This window comes from Helicoverpa armigera, chromosome 20 (genome assembly GCF_030705265.1).
Source record: "Helicoverpa armigera isolate CAAS_96S chromosome 20, ASM3070526v1, whole genome shotgun sequence".
NCBI classification, from domain to species: Eukaryota; Metazoa; Arthropoda; class Insecta; order Lepidoptera; family Noctuidae; genus Helicoverpa; species Helicoverpa armigera.
The window spans coordinates 4,143,377-4,164,471 of NC_087139.1; the positions used below are offsets into that span (position 1 = coordinate 4,143,377).

General features: G+C 35.1%; 2 protein-coding genes across 3 annotated transcripts in view; both read right to left on the reverse strand.

Annotated features, from left to right (window-relative positions):
* LOC110380426 (protein pellino) overlaps window positions 1–2,686 on the reverse strand; it is a 45,717-nt gene extending 43,031 nt beyond the window's left edge. Inside the window, exon 1 of one of the 2 annotated variants that reach the window (XM_021340398.3) lies at window positions 2,424–2,686. In XM_021340398.3, coding sequence (XP_021196073.3) covers window positions 2,424–2,605 — 182 coding nt within the window. In that variant the 5' untranslated portion in view covers window positions 2,606–2,686. Of the gene's footprint in view, window positions 1–1,074; window positions 1,392–2,423 lie in introns of those variants that run through there. The other variant, XM_021340399.3, reaches the window with a different exon arrangement.
* Window positions 2,687–4,799: 2,113 nt separating this feature from the next.
* The window catches only part of LOC110380428 (transcription factor IIIB 90 kDa subunit), a 28,360-nt gene continuing 12,064 nt past the window's right edge, over window positions 4,800–21,095 (reverse strand). Inside the window, exons 5-12 of the mRNA XM_064039768.1 lie at window positions 13,929–14,078; window positions 12,556–12,782; window positions 10,957–11,092; window positions 10,390–10,539; window positions 9,724–9,951; window positions 8,925–9,159; window positions 8,392–8,537; window positions 4,800–7,953 (exon numbers count right to left, since the gene is read on the reverse strand). Of these exons, the coding sequence (XP_063895838.1) occupies window positions 7,829–7,953; window positions 8,392–8,537; window positions 8,925–9,159; window positions 9,724–9,951; window positions 10,390–10,539; window positions 10,957–11,092; window positions 12,556–12,782; window positions 13,929–14,078 (1,397 nt within the window). The 3' untranslated portion in view covers window positions 4,800–7,828. The remainder of the gene's footprint in view (window positions 7,954–8,391; window positions 8,538–8,924; window positions 9,160–9,723; window positions 9,952–10,389; window positions 10,540–10,956; window positions 11,093–12,555; window positions 12,783–13,928; window positions 14,079–21,095) is intronic.

The window sequence follows — 21,095 nt, forward strand, 5'->3', positions numbered from 1 at the left end:
ATAGACAGTTTTTTATCAATAAATATTGTGGCTTTCCGTTTCAGCTGATTATGATAATAACCAGAAGTATGACCCATTTTTAATGATTCATTGATAGGTTTTAGGTACATAACAGATATTGTCTGATACACAGATCATGAGTTTCTTTACCCATAATGGCCTCTTAGTTGTACGAATTTGTTTTTCTTACACTGACAGATGTTATCAGGTTTTCTATTTGATTCAACTATTTGGATAAAATTACTTTTAACTATAGATACATCCTCTATGTTGTAGAATAATATAAAAATATTTTTTTAATAAAAAATAATTTTTAGTATTTCTATTTAAGGGTACCCAATGGCTGAATATATTTCTTTAAAGTAAAATGTAGGTAAGTAATAGTATGTGTTTGGAAGGAAGGAACCTCATTTATTGTCTGGCCTGCATGTTAATTGACATACAAAGCTGTACAACATTACTAGAAAATAACTGACAGATACTCAACTGGCATAGTAATAACAGTTACTTTTCCTTTACCTAGTGTTCCTTCTAAACATGCGATGTTTCAATAAATTATTGTTAAAAATTGGAACACAAGAAAATCAAGTAATTTAAAAACGTAGAAGGGTAGGTTATACTTTTGAGCTAGGTATATCCAGTAGATAGTTGTCTACGTGAATTTACGAATCACTACGAAAATCAATACACAAGTCTGTGCAAAATAAGAACAAAAAAAAACACATTCGAAACATAAAACGCACGAATTTTAGCAATCGATAATTCTGACAAAAACGCATCGTAACCACGTTCTGCATTTGAATACGTGCAGTAAAACGCATGGTCAGTTTAATTACGACATCACTTTACACTGAAATCAGGTAATCTTCATATTCTGCGAATTGCTACCAAACATAAACAAACAAAAATATCTATCTATTCGACTAGCATTGCCTATAACACACATTCGGTCTACTTTGTAGGGCATAACATCCACCCATGAAACAAAGCATTTTGCATTTACGCGTATCTCGCTGGGTTTATACGTTTCGAGGCAATTATGTAAAAGGCACCACGTTGTAGACAATAACTTACCGTTTTACGACCATGATAGAATCCGTCTCCTCGTTTGTGGACCCTATGATTCAAACTATACTTTACAAACGGCACTAACAATATCGGAAACACCATGAATTTTATTATATCACTATCAATTCAATTTACAAAATTCACACATCGCTACAAAGCGATAAACACACTTTTCTTCATAATTCCACTAATTCCGAATATTTCGCACTCCACTTTGATGAACATCAAAATCTCATAAACACAAACTAAAACTAAAATGTGTTTTTAGATTACAAAAGCACGAACTTCACAACAGTGTGTACCGACGACGACAAAAACATTACGTGTTACCAACATTAGACAAAAGAAAAGGACATAATATTGAATGTTAATGTTTTTAGGTGACAATAAAATGATATCAAGAATTATAAATTGAAAATTAAATGAAAAATAATTATTCTTTCATTTAAGATTCTTTTTACTCGACTAATAGTTAGCAAATCACAGATACAGTTTTCTTGATTTCAAAGTTAGTGGCATCAGTTATGCCAACATGACTGCCATAGACTTAGTAGTAGCGACTGATATTCTCGCTTAACGCACCCGCCCGCTAAAGGCATGTACACCACGTTCGATGTATTTTGTATACAGAATATTGTGCAATGTCACAAAAAAAAATTGGCAATTAACATTTTTGTAGCCAAAAAAACACCACGCAGCCCTCAATTTAATTCACTGTCTAGGAAGCGCTTTACATACAATAATGCACATTTCTTGAATAATCCTAGAAAAGGTATGCTTCGTTTGTCTTCCTTCTTCAATTTTATTCAAAAGAGGACTTTACGTTATTACTTGTTTTTATATCTCTCCTTGTTTTTTACCTCGCTCTAACGTTATGACTTACTGTATATATAAATGCGCCTTTAGTAAACTTTTTATCGAGAATATCAAGCTTGTTATTAAGTAAATTACTAATTTTGAACGCACGCAATGAAATGATCGAAATTAAAATGCGCGCGCTATTTGAAATTAGATTGCGCTTTTGCGATATATAAAAATGTACACAATTAATTATATTTTTCAATTCAGGTCATTCACCTCATATTGTGCCTTAATAAGTTGGTAACAATATTTAGGACTTACATTTCTTTTGTATTCAGGACGGAACATAATCAGTGTCTTTTCTTTAATATTAATAAAATTATGAATGTCTAGTCTAGATAAGAAACAATAATCGTATAGGTACGCAATTATTACCTAAAATATTCTTCGCATCGTGGTTGCCTGACTGAAGGAGCAAATATGATACGTAGGTACCTATAGGTACCTATAATTTTAATGATATGGGTATTTTTAAATAATAAAAAAGAACTTACCGCTTTAACCGTGACCTGATACTGGCATCCATCAAAAAACGTAAGTAATTTGATTTTATTATAACTTTTCCGTGCTTTGTTTTAACGCAAACATATTTGTCAGTCTTATTAATTCGTTCGATAAGTTTACTTTTCGATATCTTACGGACTTTATACTCTTGTGATTTGCAATAGAAACCCATAATAATTTAATTTTATATAGAATATATTAATTTTTATCACTTGAATTCTTGACTAGAATGTATTGTAAAGTCTTATGTACCGCACTGTTCGGTGCAAAATAAATTTGATAGTAAACCAGTTGCCGCGACTTCGCATCGGACACCGGGGTCGGCTGGTCGTGTAGCGACATGTCTCGTGCCATAGTGCTGTACAGGCGAGCACTTGCTTAGTCCCGTCTGTAGGCAATCATTGGAATAATAAATCAAACTTATCTTGCACCACTACCCGCTTTTAGACAGGAAAAAAATAAGCAATAAGAAGTATACAGACGGATTAATTTTTAATCATCTTTATTCAAAAAGTTTGTTAGCCTTCTCTTCACTTATAACAAATTATAAGGAGACAAATAAGAGACTAGTGTTTTTTTTTTCCTATAAAACTTGGGCTTAAATTATTGACTACAAAAATAAAGCAGTAAAACGCAAGTAAAAGTAACTCAACAAGTTCGTTGGGTCAAGGCAAGGCACAAGATTTATTACCATCAATAAAATATTTGGTAGAAAGTTTCGATCACTTATGGTAATATGAATTTATTTCAAACTTTTATAGGTCGGCACTGAGGGTCGGTAAGCATATTAACATAGAGAAATCCTGAGCTGATTGAAAACAAAGGAATGTCTGCCTCTATTTTATCACCGCTACGATGGCGCCAGCGCCTATCTCTCTGCCTACACCTTACAACGGAAATACGCATAAATAAGTAGGTAGAGGGTAGTTCACGATCAAAATAGATTGCCACGAAGCAAGGAGCCTCAAAACATCTAGAACAGCACTAGTTCGTATATACTTATGCTATGCACTTTACCATACTTGTGGACGTTTCAATACTAGACACACAGTTGCACAGTGTGCATAGTGCTACACCATGACGCATGTTGCTTAGTCACATTATAAAGGCGGTTCGACACAGCGAAACTCCAGTCTCTGGCAGGAAAAACTGCGCTCTAAGCAAGTTCGAACCTGTCTGAATGTTTGTATTATCATTGCGGTGGCAGGATTGTGATGTAATCGCACAGTGCATAATGTTGCGCAGTGGGGGCCGATATTTAGGTATAAGTATCGATACTGAATTTTATTGTGGAATTTAATCGATATTGTTTCCTGAAGCTCATCGCTGTTTATCTGTAGCTACACTTGTATATCATCTTTTGTTTGTTACTTTTGCGTCGTTAAATTGTAACAAACTGCGATAACATTATGAACCTGCGCAGTTGCGATTCTGAGCATTTTATGATGATGTGTCACTACCGATACATATTTCTCACTCCTTGAATTCTCTCTATAAGAACCTCCCGGTATTTCCAGACGCATGGTAACCCTAGTCCAGGAATAGATCATTCGCATTCGATACGAATACAGGTTTCCTAATAATAAAAATATACTTTAACGTCAGTCAAGATCAAATAAAATAAATTAATTTATCAAACAGGTCCTTTATTGCTTCATTTAAATACACTGTTATATATCAGAAGTTACCATCAACAATATGCATTCGTTTTGTCAGGTTGCGACTTGTGGTCTAAGGCAGATTTCTATAAAATATTAATACATCTCTTAAGTAATATGTGTGTATCGCATTTTCAAAGCTAAATATATTAAATAATTAAGTTTAACATGAAAGTAAATAGGTAATTAGATTAAATACAAACAGTGGATCCATTGATCTTATTCAATACTTTGCATATTTCATGTAACTACATTTTCATATAGTAAATTATTTTGGTTAAATATTTCTATCGCCAACAATTGCTGAATTGTATATCTGTAATGTAAAAGGTATTTTCTACACTTCCTGCGTTTTAGTTCCCCGAGGGGCGCGTTGGGTGGCCACTACCACCATGACTTCTCAGAAAAGTATCAAGTCCATTACAAAAAAGGTTAAAATTAAAACACGGTCATGGTAAAATAACGATTTGTTTCTTCTTTCTTAAAATTACTAAATCTAAGTATTCTAGTTGTATTTACTAATAACAATTATTTTTATAATGGATAGCATACATACAGTATTATTAAAAAAAAATGAAAAAAAAAAAAATACTAAACCTATTTGTAACTATCTATACTCCATTTGAGTATGTATTTGATGAAAAATTTTGATAGTTAGTTATTATTCTTATTCAAGTGTTAAAAAAATAGTTAAAAATCAATGTTAGTAAATATTAGCAGTTACTTTATCAATTTAATTATTATTTTAAACAGCTGTTTTTTTTTTTATAGAAAGTCAATCAAGATTGTTTACGCAATTACAGATATTTTTGCCTACTCAAACGGAGTTTAGATTTGATTATTTCAATAAATTAATTCAGTCCAAACGTTGGTACGTGTTTGTACCTATTTTCCATACATTTCAGATTATAATAATTTAATAAAATTCCATAAATATTAATAACTCGTTGAAACGTGACCAAAATTAAGCGAGATTACATTTTTTTGCAGTGAATTTTGTCACAATGTTTTATCACGTAATACATACTTAAGTGTTAAACTAGCGCTTTGTGTCGAGAGACTTACACAATAGTTAGAATAACAACAACATAAACCTAAAAACATGATTTCACTCCGATAAAAGAAAAAAAATACAAACGAGATCTCCTATGTTTTTTACGCCTCGAACTTGACATTAAACCTATTTTTTTTTTTTGCAATTATATTAATAATGACACAAAAAACCAGGCAAGTATGTTTCTCACTCACGAACGAAGGGTTCCGGACCAAGATCATTAAAAATCACATTTTTGTTTGGTAGCTCCTTAAAATAGTTATTTTACTACTAGTTTTCAATTATGTTGCAACACAAATCACATCATTTTTGGTGAAAAATTCAACTTCATTATCTTAGTGATAGCTAGCTATCACTTAAGATACAGCCTGGTGACAGACGGACAACAAAGTCTTACTAATAGGGTCCTGTTTTGCCCTCTGGGTACGGGACCAAAAAAACCTGACCTATCGATACCCAAAATTATAAGTAGGCAAATGACAAAGCTATAATACCTCCTTTAGCTATGTTCTCAGAAGAATTTACATAATTTATGTAATTTTGATACCTGGGTTGGCTCATGTGGTCTCTATAACAATATTCAAAAACTATTAAAAAGTAACGGTTTTTCATGACGTACTTAACGACAGTGATACATATAAAAATGCTATATTTTTTACTCAGTATTTGCACAGTTCCATATAAAACGTTTTTAGCCATCAGCAAACTGGTAAGATGCCCTTTGCACGAAATTATATTAGTATGCGTTGGGCTTACGTTTAACAGCAAATTCGTGCGATGTAGCATGTACATACGATTCACGACTGCTTCGGCACGATGTCGTTCTACTGTGGACTACAATAAGTGATCCATTCGTAATTTTGCGATTAGAGATTGAATTTTATTACATTAGTTTCATATAAATTATGTTAAACTAGCTTTTGCCAGCGGTTTCACCCGCATCCCGTCCCACGAATCTGGCTAAAAAAAAACCGTCCTTGATATCTAACACTGAATGAATTTTCAAACCGGACCAGTAGTTCCTGAGATTAGCGCGTTCAAGGCTTGAGTTCAAGGAAACAAACTCTTTAGCTTTATAATATTAGTATGGATTTCAATCTGTTATCGAAAAACTATGATCGGTTATTGTAATTCGCAGGCGACAGGCGCTAAGTATTAGACATTGATATACTCATACATACATAGATATAATCTGCTCTAGCGAAACATTCTATCCTCTAGATCTAAAATATCTATTCTAAGTTTATATAATAAATACTCTAATTTTACTGTGTAAAGTTGTTGCAGTATCTCAAATTTGCATCATATTTTTGCGAGGTAAAAATTCTATGCTTTTATATATGTTTAATAAGGCTGTGTTTTTGGTGTTTTATTGCTGTTAATTACATTTTTGTACATATTGTGTATGCTATTTTATTTCAAACATTATCATATTTTTTACTTTAATTTATAACAAAGGTATGCTAAGCTATAAACTGCTATATACTATGAAATTGTATAATAAATTACCAGTTACAGACTATTTACTATAAAAATCGGAAACTAACGAATTTGGCTATTTCTCCGAGTCAAACTGTTTTTCGATACAATAACAAATCCTGAGGCGCCCCACTTATATCTTATTGAACTCTTTTTTAAGCAATTATTTATATTTTTAATAAGATATTTACTATATTCCGACCGAAACTGGGTTTCCAGCCAAAACCGAATGTTCGGCAGTGGCTTCAGTTTCAGCCTTTCTGAATTGAGGAGGCCAGATAGGCAGTTGCATGTAATATTAGCTTCACTTGTAACTATGTATGTAAGAAAATCTTGGAATCTTAATTTGACACACTTCCAGGTCTTAGATTAAGATGAACTTTTGCACACGGTCTGAGTTTTGATGACAATACATGTCAACCGTGTTTTTTAGTTTTTTAAACTATGTTTTAGTTTTAAGTTCATTCTTCATATATTACATTAGTGTTAAAAATCCCATCTAAACCAAAGAGATCCTAGTAAACTGATACTATGTGTTATGCTTAAAACTTATATAGAAAAAAAGAGTATGTTGTACTTATTTCCTGATTTCTGGCTCTGTAAAGATATATGACAAATTGTAATATTTTAGGATTACATAGGATTTTTAACAACCTGTTTTTCTGCGGAATATCTCGGCAGCAAGGAGGCTCTATTACTGCCGCATCCATAGACAATATTAATGGCTCATAACTCGACTTCCCAGAAAGTTCTACATTCGAAATAAAATATCGTCCAATCCCAATATTCTATCCATCTGTTGTTTTGCTTAAACACATTTTGTTTCTGCTTTCTTCTTTTTTTAAAAGAGTGTCTATGGAGTTTCTTGCCGGCTCTTCTCCATGAGACCAACTTTTTGGAACCGTGCAATTAATTCGACGTTTCATAAGAGCCTGCATAGGCCTATTTGAAATAAAAACAAATTGATTTTGATTCTTAAGCCCCGTATGTACCAGGGCCGCGGTAACTCTTTCAAACTATCCCGCAGCCACAGTCAGCAAAAGTGTGACACTCCCTCACCGCTGCTAACCCACAGCTCATTTGATGATTTTTGCCATTGTTAAAAAAAGAAGCTCTGGGAAGCAAATCAACAGATAGAGAATATTGGGAATGGTCATAAGTAAATTTGTTCCCGTCATAGACAACGGGTTTTGTGTTATGTATATCAATATTCTTCGTAGTCATAATAATCGTCGTCTTGTCCGTTCTGTAGCATGGCGGCTAGAGAGAGCTCGTCGCCGGCGTCCACTGGCTCCGGTTCTATTTCGTCTTCGTAATCATCTGCTATGTCTGGAAAAGGATAATAATTGGGTTGGGTTAATTTTATATCAGGTTTGTGGAAACAACTATAAGGTACTTTTCTAGTGTTAGTGATTATCGTTTTTATTATTGATCGTCGGATCCACCATATTTTGTTATAGTCCAAACTACATACCTACTTAAAGTTTATGTTTAAAAGTTTATGTAATCGATAAAAAAATATAAACAGTAATTTGAATAGGAAAACACAGCGGCAAAAGCTATCTATCTGATAGTTGATGTTATCTGCAAGATAAAGAAAGGCTGCTTATAATTTCTGCCAGATATTGCTAACCGTGATCTGTCATCCCAAAACTTATAATAGTACTTATCGTAGACGAGTTCCTTACAAGCTACCAGAGCCTTTATCAGTTACCGATGATACCGGCTATCAGTCTTACAAAACACAAACTAGAAGCTAATATTTACCAGCAACAGGCTGCGGTGTAGGCGGCACGGGAGTGGCGGGTGTGCGTGGCGCGGGCGCGGGGGACGCGGCGGTGGGAGTCTTCTTCTTGCGTTTCCGCGGGACGGGGGACGCCGGCACTGCGGGCGATGGCGTCGCTTGCTTGGATCTGGAAATATTTATATGTTGTTAGTAACTGAAACAAGGGAGTTTGAAAGAAAAATGATATTTTTATAAAATAATCAGTTTTAGAACTTTGAAAATGAAATTGAACGGAGGAAAAAAGGAGAAATAAAAACCATTTATTCACACAAAAAGACGCACAGCGGATAACATTTAAACTACAGAAGAAAATAACTAAGAATACTTTTTACAACTGAGAAAAATGGAAAATAGGACTAAGTATTTCTCAAAAATCCCTTGCAGCATAAATCAATGACATGGTGTAACATATGTAAAGAAAAATTATACGTTATAATATTACTTTCGAAAGGTTCCCAAAAAAAACGACACAGAGACCATAAAAAATAAACAATTTCTACTAAAAGCTACTTACTCAACAACAACAGTCTGCTTAGGCGTTGCAGGTGGTACCGTACCCCCTGGATTGTCCAAACTCTTTAGAATATCATAATTAATCTTAGAACTAATCTTCTTTTCAGCAATCATCTTCTCAATGGCCTCCCCAGCAGTTGCTGCGTTGCACGGAGTCCGCTTCTTGTAAGAACCGCGAAGTTTCTTCTTTTTGTCCTTATTTTCCTCTCGTTCTTTGGCACGAAGCTCTTCTTTTACTTAAACATGTATTGACTATAAATTAAGTTTATATTGTAAATTGTTACTAATGATTTTGATAGCGTTGGTCATCAAAAGTAAGTTATATAAACGCCTCACCTTTTTTCCATACTACATACTTATTGAATTTCAAGAGTCATTTTCTCACATTTAGTACATCCGCAGCCAATTTTGAATTTCAAAGACTGCGAAATTGAAGTGGCCTATTCTCTATCACCAAAATCTTTTAAAGAGAACCGTTTTAGATGGAATTCTTCCAGTCAAATAATCGTTTTTATCGTCCAGGCAAATAGCTTCGGATTCACATATGCAACTAGACGCAATTGGATTTCAGATTTTATTTCAATGACCATAAAGTCGATAATAGTACGACACATGTACGAGTATAGAGAAACATGTTCCAGCCATCAGAAAAAAATCTTATTACAACAACTTCATAATATACAGAACAGTTGGTACTTTTATAACATAGAAGGAATATGAACCTGGTAGGGCACAACTTAACGAAACTGGAGACCTATGCATTCGCTTACTACTAAAATTAATATAACATTTATACTTACTCTTCTGCTCCTTCAAATAGCCAGCATTAATCTTATGCCACAACATGGCCTTATGCTTAACCTCTTCCTCACTCATTATAAGGGAATTGATATACTCTTCAGCTTTCTGATCAAGCACCAACTCGTGGGCATTATGTAGGTCTTTCTGCTTCGGTTCTGGGCGTACAAACTTGTCTGATTTGTCTTCTGAGCTGGGCCCGCCTAGACCTATCACGGCTAAATCTGGCCCTGGAAATCATGAAAGGTAAATAAATAGGAATAATTAAAAAAGCAAAACCCTGCTTGTATTTCTGCTTAGAGAATTGTATAAAACAATCACATACATTCAATTGAAAAGAACACAAAAGCTAAATGAAATTTTCAGTCTGGTGCATGGATATAATAATCTCGAATTGTGAAACTAAAAGGAATACATAGGTATTTCTGATATAAAAAAATAAACATTAAACGTATATTATTTGATAAAGTAACTTTATTTGATAAAGTAAGGTTCAACTTGTGTACCTTTATGTAAAGTTATAGTACTGCTGCCGTGTTTTAAAGTTCAATTTATTTTTGACATGAAAACATAAAGACATTTATTTTAAGCTTCTGAGATAAGCACGCTCAAGCGTAGGTACAAACAAACAAACTGAGCTTTGTAATATAGTGAAAAGTGAAACTTACCTAGTCCTTTTTCATGTCTCGGCTTTTCACTATAGCTGGGTCCATCTATAGGCTCCTTATATTGCACGTCTTTCGCTATTTCTCCGATGCGGTCCAATGCATCTTCTGCGGCAAATCTAGAGGCTTCTGCGTCTTCTTGTGAATTTTCATCTGAAATAATGTGGTATTTCTTGAAATTATTGTAAGAAAATTATAAGAGACATTTCCACATTTAATAATGCCTGTTACTCGTGTTCTGGACAAATATGTCTATCGTGTATTTGTCACTTTCCAGCGGTTTCCGCGCGTCCCGTGGGAACTACTGCCCGCATCGGGATAAAATATAAGCGAAGAGCGTAGCTTTCCAACAGTGAAAACAATTTTAAAATCGGGTCAGTAGTTTCGGAGCCTTTTACATCATAAAATATATAATTTACGATAGTAATATGTAGTTCCCCCGGGACGCGGGTGAAACTGTGGGAAAACAGCTAGTTACTATTGACAAACATAACAAACTTGCTTGGGAGTTTATGCGCATACCCACTCAGAAACCTTCACCTATATAATATTAGAGTGATCTTATCTTACCAATTCCTAACACAGTAGTAGATGCCCCAATAACAGCTGCTACTTTTCTTCTTCTATTGCTATCGTTTTCTAGTTGATGTTCTATCTCCTTCTGCAAGTCTGTCAGTTCCTTTTCTCCATCCTCTTCTTCCATTAACTGAAAATATGGGAAAAATAAATATGATTATAATTACTAGCCGTTTTCCCGCGGTTTCACCCGCCTCCTACCTATGGTAACTTAACTACTGTCCGTACCGGGATAAAATATAGCCATGTTACTCGCGAAGAGTGTAGCTTTCCAATAGTGACAGAGTTTTTAAATCGGTCCTGTAGTTTTTGAGTTTATTCCATTACAAACAAACAAAAAAACATTTTCTTACTCGTTATAATATCTATAAAGCATAGATAAATATTTAAAACCAGAAATATTAGCGGATTAACTATTTAGTAATCTGTGATATTAGTTTTGTGTTGAACCTCTTTATTCATTAAATGCAAAATGAAGAAAACATTATTTTTCTCAAAATATTTTCATGAAGGTGCTTCGCTATTTCTCATTACCTATGCACATAATATAAAATAATATGTATTTCCTCATTATCTGACGTACCATTTTTTTTGTCTGTTATGGTGATGAATAAATGCGGAACAACTATGAAACCTGTTTTTTATTGCAAATATATTTTAATCCATTAAGTCAATGTGCTGTTTAGTATTTTAATATATGGCCTGTGTGTTTACAGTGTGGATCTGGGGGACAAAGGTCATTTAGACTCTTAATAGCCGTAACAGAAGCATATTTTACTGATTTTCAACCGTTATTTGTGCCAATGACTAATAATACTTTTACTTCTGAATAACCGTACAATAAGTAGGAACTATACATTGTGTCTACTTAGCCCATGAAGAAAATTAATCAAATGCTTACCTCTTAACAACAGGTTAAGCTTTTATATTAAAAGAATAAAGTAAAATTATAATTTGTACTAATTGAAGGAGTTTGCTCCTGATACATATCGTATTTCAGTAAGAATCTATAAAAAGCTTTCACTATACCTTTTACCAGTAGGTATAACATTTTTAGGCATCCATACCTATGAATAAGGAGTGTCAGTAAGACGAGTGACAGGGAGAAATGGAAGCGGAAGACACATTGAGCCGACCCCAAATAAAATTGGGAACAGGGCAGGGCAGAAGTCGTGGTGGCCTAGTGGGCAAAGAACCAACCTCTCGAGTATGAGGGCGCGGGTTCGATTCCAGGTCAGGCAAGTACCAATGCAACTTTTCTAAGTTTGTATGTACTTTCTAAGTATCTTAGACACCATTGGCTGTGTTTCGGATGGCACGTTAAACTGTAGGTCCCGGCTGTCGTTGAACATCCTTAGCAGTCGTTACGGGTAGTCAGAAGCCAGTAAGTCTGACACCAGTCTAACCAAGGGGTATCGGGTTGCCCGGGTAACTGGGTTGAGGAGGTCAGATAGGCAGTCGCTTCTTGTAAAGCACTGGTACTCAGCTGAATCCGGTTAGACTGGAAGCCGACCCCAACATAGTTTGGGAAAAGGCTCGGAGGATGGATGGAGGGCAGGAAGAAAAAAGGCATCCATACAAGGCCTGTATTACCTTTTGTAACCGCTCCTTATCCCTCTTCCTCGCGGCTCTGAAGGCTGGTGGGTCCTGCTCCTCTTCCAAGTCCACTGTCATGAACTCCTCAAGAGTGAGAGCACTGGAAGGCGTGTCTCCGAACTCTAGGAGTCTTTTGCGTAGTGTAGACTCGTGAACTTTGACTATTCGGACAACATCGGCGGGCGTTCGGTTGAATTCGTGGAGCCGAGCCGCTATGAGCAGCGCTGGAAAAGAAAAGGGCTGCTTTTATCATGACAAAATGAACTGAAACCACGAAGTAAGGAAAGATGAGCGGAGATGCCGTAATGCAGGTAGGTCAGGCGCCTTCTTCTACGTCAAAAACGTACGGTGGACATGACCAAAAGAAATAGTTACGAGTGAATTTACGAGGCTTCGGGATTCTTCGGGTCATCTCCGCTAGTTCACTGGAAAAGACCGCTAACCGAAGACAGTTTTTTTTGACAAATGACGCTTTAAACTTACCCTACTTAGTATTGAAGTATATTACGGTAAACTATATAAGCATATTTGTCATCTGCAAGATTATAATAAAGCCGTTATTTAAACATTAACATCGACATGTAGGCAGCAAATGTAACTGCATATGGCCGCTTATCTTTGCATCTATAAGGAAATGTGTCAATCAAAAATACTGCAAAGCAGAAGGAGTTAAATATTATCTGACGCCAGGGTCGTCTGTGCGGATAAAAGAATTTACTTCCGTGCACAACTATTACGACTGACCAGATACAGTTAGCAAACAGTTTTTTGTCATTCATCCTAACTAATATTATAAATGTGAAAGTAACTCTGTCTGTCTGTCTGTCTGTCTTTTCTTCACGCCTAAACTACTGAACCGATTTGTGTGAAATTTGGTACAGACATAGTTTGGAACTTGAGAAAGGACATAGGATAGTTTTTATTTCAAAAATAAAAACAAAATTTATTCCAGACATATAGCGCCATCTATTGGTCAAACCAAAAATATGCCGGAAGTCACTATTCCATGCGAACGAAGTCGCGGGCAAAAGCTAGTTATTTCATAAATTATCATTCACTTGCATCTATGTAGTTTGTAGCATGCAATAAATAATTGGATGTCTGTAACTGCTAAACTAAGTTGCAATTTATGTCATGTTCTGAATTATTCTTGTAGTCCTAAGACCATCGGCACGATCGAATTACCTCAGTGACTTGTTGAGCCTTCAAATCGTTTTGTCTTTCTTCCGTCTCTTTAAAGAAGCCCATGATATCAGTGAAGATGTCCAGAAGTGATCTCTGTTTTGTTGGATATATACTTATTTGGACAACCCCAACACTTTTTACAATGGTAACCTCAATCAAATCTTTGGGTAGTTTCCATAACTTACCAGCTCCACAAATACCAGAGGGTCTTCGGCCAGAGTGTATAGAGTCTCTCTTCATCCGCTGGACGAGTCGCAGCGCAGTCATGCTGACCTCGTGTGACTTCTCCGCGAACTGCAGCTGTGATGAGAACCGCAGGATATAGAGACATGGATCTGCAAAAATAAAGGTAACCGATTGGAATCAGATACTGACTATTTCTATGATTGAAATTCTGCGTTGGAGAACCAATGGGTATCCCTATGATTAATCCCCAATATTTTCTGTTTCGAGTCTGATGAATCAAATGAGAACTTTTTATGTAAATGCAAAGTTAAGATATTATAATACCTAGCTAAGCCTTAGAGGAAAACCGAACAGCATTATGTTAAATTCTATTTACCTAGCGTCTATATTTAACTTCATTAGATATCCAAATAAGACCTAGGCACTGTTAATTGAATCGTTCTAACACCTTAAATAAATAAGGTATGCAGGCATGACGCAACGCCCCTACATTGCAGCGTAATGGTGTAAAACCGTGCGATTCTGATTACCGTGTAGACTGCATAATGTGTTTTGTTGAACGTTGTTTGTGCCAACTATTTGTAAAGGGTACAACCAAAGAAATCTACAAATCTTTATAGGTACAATATAGCTATTAATTAATTGATATGTTACGGGAGACACTTCAATTAGAGGGCAGGCGATTGCCTGAATAGTAGAAGCAAAATTATGGGATATATATTTTTAAAAGATAAATTAAAAGCGTAAGATTCAGATGCTGATTAGCAGTTTTCGCCCCATGAAAAATATACATATACCAGAATTGAAACCTAAAGAAAAGACCACATGTTATAAGTCGTTGAGAGTTTGTCCTTGCTTCGACCTGAAGGTGACCAACCTTCTTACACCCAGGACTATAAACCACAGCCTTGTTTAGCAAGCACACTAGACAAACGACACTATTGTTCTCACGAACCAGTTGATTGCGTGTGACACTTAATTTTGTCTTCAAGCATTTTCCTGTTGGCACACTGGCATTTAATGTTGGTATTGTAAAGTCCTCGAATACTAGATACGCTGGGTTTTAAGATTTATGGGTTCACGCGAGGTAGCGTGACTGAGCAGGTATGAAAAGTCACATTATAGACCGTATAGCAATTACATTGGTAGGTATTGGTATTAGTAGATAAATGTCGTGACTGAAGTTTGGTACTGGCAAAATTGTTTTGAAGATTCAATTGGTTATCAATTCATTGGACGTCGTGTACATTGCTGCTCATTTCCCACGATTGTATTTTAATGTTTATTGAAAGAACTTAACAGGGAAGTTGTTTGTAGATTTCGAGCTCACGTTGTCGACTTGAATCAATGAGTTTATTTATTAGTAGCTAATTTTAATTTAAAAAACAAAAATCAACCTAAAACTTAACCAGTATTTTAATTTTAGACGCAAAAGACGTCATTTGATGACAATAACAAAATTTACATTTGCGTAAAATATATTTCTGGGGTTAACGACAACTTGTCGTGGGCGATGGGCCACTACGAACGTAGGTGGTGTTGACTTACCGTAAAACATAACGAGGATATCCGTATCCGATAATAAATGGCTTCCTTATGGCGTTAAAGATTACAATACTAAAACTAACTCTTTAGTAAATTAATTGATTCCACGAAAATGTAACTTATGTAAGAATTAAAACAATGGCATGCATTTTTGCACGTATTTAATACGTAAATTACTTCCTGGACGCTTCATCGATAAGATTCGATGCTGTCGAGCATTTTTTAAAATCGAATGCAATATTGCTTATATTTGCATAGCTAATTCTATGGACAGACTGACCACGTGAGTGAACTAAATAAACATTAGAAAATCTAAACGATTTTGGTAAATCTACTAAAGTAGGTACATAGATAGGTATTGTGAGAAATAATATGTTGAATGCAAATAAATTAATAGGTTTGGGTATATATTTAGATAAATAAGGAAAATGAGAATTAAAAATAGTAGACAAAACATTAGTTACAGCCTATTTATCGTCCCACTGCTGGGCACAGGCCTCCTCTCACACGGAGAAGGATTGAGCATTAATCAGGCAAAACATTGGCATATTTTAACCAGACACCTTTAAAAAGCGATTAATCACACCAAATTATTTTAGTATAGGTACCTATTTCTAATTCTGTTGTCATGTTTATTTATAAGAAGGTGTGCAAAGTATTGTTTTTAGGACAAACAGTTTTATTAATAACACATTACCTTTTCCGTCGGTTTAGCCTTTTTTCGTACTAATAGTTTTTATCCTATCTATAAGAATGATGCTGATTAGTAGTACTTCTAATCTAAATGAAGCTTTGTGAGCAACGCTGTCATTAGACAACTTTTATATTTCTTAGGGATAAATCATTTTGCATAGAAACGGTAGCGCTTTTGACAGGTGCTGTGTTCGATAGTACTCAGAGAGGCCAACATTTTTATCACAAAGGATTAGCTAGTTTCAATACCAAATTCATACCTACATCTCACAAGATCTGAGAGGCAATAGTAATAAAATAATCAACATCTTGTATAAAATATAGATAATTAGATACATATGTATAACACTATAGTCTGGAGACCATTCCGCCATATTTTTTTAAAGAGAAGGTGTCTGTTTATTACAAGTTCAATTAAAGTTAAATACCAGTCTTCGACCCTATCGTTACTTAATAAGAGCCATAGGTTTTGAACCTTAAATAGTTAGGTAATGTCAGTAAAACTGAATCATAATTAGAATATTAATTGACTTCTAATGAGCAGTCCCGTGCAAGGAGCCATTTTGTTTTGTTACGAAACCTGCAATTGGCGCCAAAACAGAATAATTTTAATGTCTCCTTAATGACAATTAATTTTGCATGCTGAATTCGTATTCATGCAGTGAAGGCCACTGCAGTAGAACCTTGCAGTACGTAAATGAACAGCGCGTTCAATAAAAATCGCATAATATTGCCTTTTCGAAGTATTGCAAAACGAGATGCAAGTCACCCAAAATGTATCCAGTTTTTTACGGCGGGTCAAGGATTTTTCAAGAAGGTAATACTTGTTTATTTTGTGATACAGAACCTTGTAGGTATTCCTCAGCAGACTTCGAACTTATTTTATTACTGGACCAATATGAATACTTCAACGCCTTCCTGTCTATTGTCATCTTAAATCATTACCAAATCATTTAAGTAAGCCCTTTTTAAATTGAAGGAAAGTTAAGTTTTGTAAAATTCTGGCAAGAACGTTCGGCTGATGATTATTTTTAGAGATATTTTTATGTTTTTCCTCTATTCACCTAAAGCTACCGCCAGCTAACGTAGGATCCACATTTCCAAATCAAATTACAGTTATCATAATCCTTGAACTTGTTAATACAAAAACAGTTAACATGTCGGAACTACTACTATCTCTAATAGCAAAGGAAGTAATGTTTTGTATGCAGCCCGAACTCACTTGTCTAGAAAAGGGTAGTTTCCAGGGTCGAAATAATGAAATAATATTTAGTCCGCTTTTTAGATAATCAAAAAATATTGGATACGTATTTTTTCTTTTTTTAATTAAACATAAAATGACAAAGATAATACGCTTCAAAAATTAGAGTGGGGCCTTTACGTCACAGTCTCCTGAAAATTGTAGCAACTTGTGACATCACACTCAACTTTAACACGCTATATCTTAACAAGTTCTGATCCAATTTAAAAAAGAAAAAATACGTATCGCTTAATTTTGGACAATCTACAAGACGGACTAATTATTATTTTTTAGGAAACTACCCTAATATAGCATAGAACAATAGATAGCTAGCCTTCACCTTACAAGCTAGATCGTTCGTTTCCGACTAACAAGGACTGCCTCATGTATTTCAGATTAGCAACGCGATAGACATCGTACCTAGTCTAGGAATTGTGCAGAAATTGTAGCTGCGGCTTAAGACTGCGAGACCGATAAAAACAAAGAAGGTATGAAGTATGGAGAACCATCTAGAAATAATTTCTGATTTTCAAAACAAGAATAATGTCTTCTAGAACGGTGCCTATTTTTAGTGATCTGTTTGCGGGCCTACTTCCAAACACCTACATTGCCTATTTATGTAAAAGATAAAATACCAGTAAAGATACTCAGAAACCATGGTTGAGTTCCCAACAGATTTTAATAAAAAATACTACAATTTAAAAATACTATTATCATCACAACAAAGCAAGAACTTCGTATGACTCATGAACAAATCGCGCAAGCTCCATCCTAATTTGTCTAAAGTACAACACTTGTTCTACACTTCGGTGACCACCACCAAACAAACAGTTTCAATTTCAAAAGAGCTCAAAGTCCACCACATAACGATTGATTCGATTTGCGTAAGTGAACACAACTTCAAGGTGAATTTGTAAAAATCGTGGCAAATTAATTAGCAGCGGGCCCAGTTGCATAAAAATCTTTCACAAGTACTGCTCATCATATGGTTTAAAACATTAAAGCATTAAAGCATGGTTGACTGCAGAACAGTTAATCCGAGGACTATGATAAGGAAAGGATTCGAGGAAGGATAATTACAATCAAGATTCAAGACGATTGCTATCGTAGATGACGATATAAAGCCTGCCCATTTCCTGGTATCACTAGCTTCATTAATTTAAACGGAAGTTTTTAGAGACAGGTTCTGCAAAAATAGTAAAAAAATCATGAATCATAATAAGCGTTTGATAAAACAACCTTGTATGTAATGATGAAGAGGAAATTTTGATTGGAACAAAACCTTCGTAGGCAATAAAACACATGGTCCCTAGTATCTAGACTCGAGAACGGAACTAAACTATAGTTTTCAAATTGGGAGAATGACAATCCAAGGCTTGGCTAAAAGAGATTTGAAAAGACTGGTTAGGACGATTGAGGTGCAATTAACTACTGTTTTGTGACATTCGATCCATTTCTTATTTAATTATTTTAAATGCATCATTTATAATCGCATTCGATCAGAAATATTCAGACATCTTTAATGAATGTGAGGCAATTACTCCTTCGTTTATTTTTTGTGAACACTTCTCGGATCTTTTCGTTTAAGGAAATGGCAATACCTTTATTCTTGGGGTCTCATTTTCTTCCATTGACCTCTGCCTCGTCAATGATTTGCTGGTGTATTCCTCAGTTTTCCTGTAGTAGCTTTATGGCCTTATTGCCGTTTACAATGGGAATCACGTCAATAAGGCGAATCGATCGCGTACGGATTAGAATAAGTGACACCATAATCTAAGGTCATTTGTTTTGGTGTTGGGATTCCCAGCAGTCAACGTCTTCTGCAGATAAAAGGATACGAAGTTTTCCTCCTTACTTGCTCCGTTTTTTATCTTTCATTTTCTGATTTATCAGAGCAGACACTTCACAAAAATTATCTAACTCTGCAATAACTTGCATTGCAACCTGATATAATTTGACGCAATATTATTCAACTGACTGTTTGTTAAAATCAGTTCACGATAACTTACTCAACCTAAATGGATGTTGTTATTCCATCAATATGAAAACGAGTCTGCTGTTTTGCACTAACATTATGTTTTTAATCATTGCCTAATCTCAATATTGGCAATACCGATTAAGTTTACCGTGTTATGCCAGCCATCAGGCTAGCTGCTGTCACCAAGATGCAACTTGACTGTTCAAGCTTATTAGATTTTACCAATTCTATACGGTTTTCGATCCCGATGATTGCAAATATTTTTAGAATTAATCACTTTACGGGAAAAGCCCATGCAACATAGGTATGTGACACTGCCTAGTTTGAGTGTCAAATAATGAGTCAAGTTATATCCGAGAGGTTTTACCGGCTAACTTACATCATCGAAATCAACATTTTGTAAGGAGTCAAAATAATCGGTACTTCGCTTTTATGACATTGACATTATAACGGTCATCAGTTAGTATAACTTTGCAATTCTGCATATGAGCTCGAAGGAATAGAATAACGTAGTAACCAATAGGACAACGTAGAACGATACAACGAATATTGTTTTACGACTTTGGTATATAAATAAGTAAGAGACTTTTTATTTATTTTAAATCTGTTAACCAGACAACATAACGGGTCCACAGCGAAACGTGTTTGATGCTAAAACAAAAGCGATCTCGCTCAGCAATAGCATGTATATGGTCTGCTTACAGGCTGCGTACGCGCGTCTTGAATGCCGATGGCTCTTTATGCCACCCGCGCTAACCTCATTCGTCGTACGAATATGAGGTGTGAATTAAATAAACATAAAATTCACATACTTCAATGATGGCGATCGGACCTTGGCTTGCTTTCAAAATCGCATTTCGGGTCTTGGACCAAATTATGTCACGAAACGCAGAAGGGCAGTTGTTTAAGGGCAACAACTGTTTACATCGATGACTTAATGTCGTCTGGCAAGCTATAATAAAACGTTTAATTGAAAAAAATATACAAGTTTGGGTCCAAAGCTACAGGCTCAAAAAGGTGCCACACGTTTTCCAATTTCTAGGACACAGTATTGCTTTGTTTAAACTGTTCTGTCCATCTAGGCTAGATGAACTATGCCACAATTCCCAATCATCTCATAAAGCACATTTGCATCTGTATTTTTATAAATTCCAACAGAAGTCGTTTGCGATACTTAGTAACACGTACCTCATAAACTTGTTACGAGGTTACTAACTACAAAAGACCATTAACTAACTGTTATGAACCATCAAAAACGCCATTAACTTAACGTACAACATTTTTTCGCCCAAACTGACATAGCCAAAACAGTTTTTTTAATACATTGTTAACAGCAAGAACACCTTCGCCTACTTCAAGATTGCAAAAAATAGGCTGAAATATGTTGAAAATTAACACAAATACTTATCAACTTTTTTCTCGTTGTAATATTTTAGCTACTGTCAACGATTTTCGCGTGCGTGTGTGGCGAAATATTTTCTTGGGAGACGCTAGACGTAATAAAATTCACGGCACGAGAAGAATTTCGTCAACACTGCGTACACATTTTTGCCGTAGGCTACCTAACAATACCCCATTATAGTTTTACTAATTGCAATATAATATGTGGAATGCTTATGCCGCAAGTATTTTAGTCAGATAGCTCAGGAATCTAACATTTTATGAATGGTTTAGATTGCGCATACCTTAATTCTAACTGGAGTTAATTAA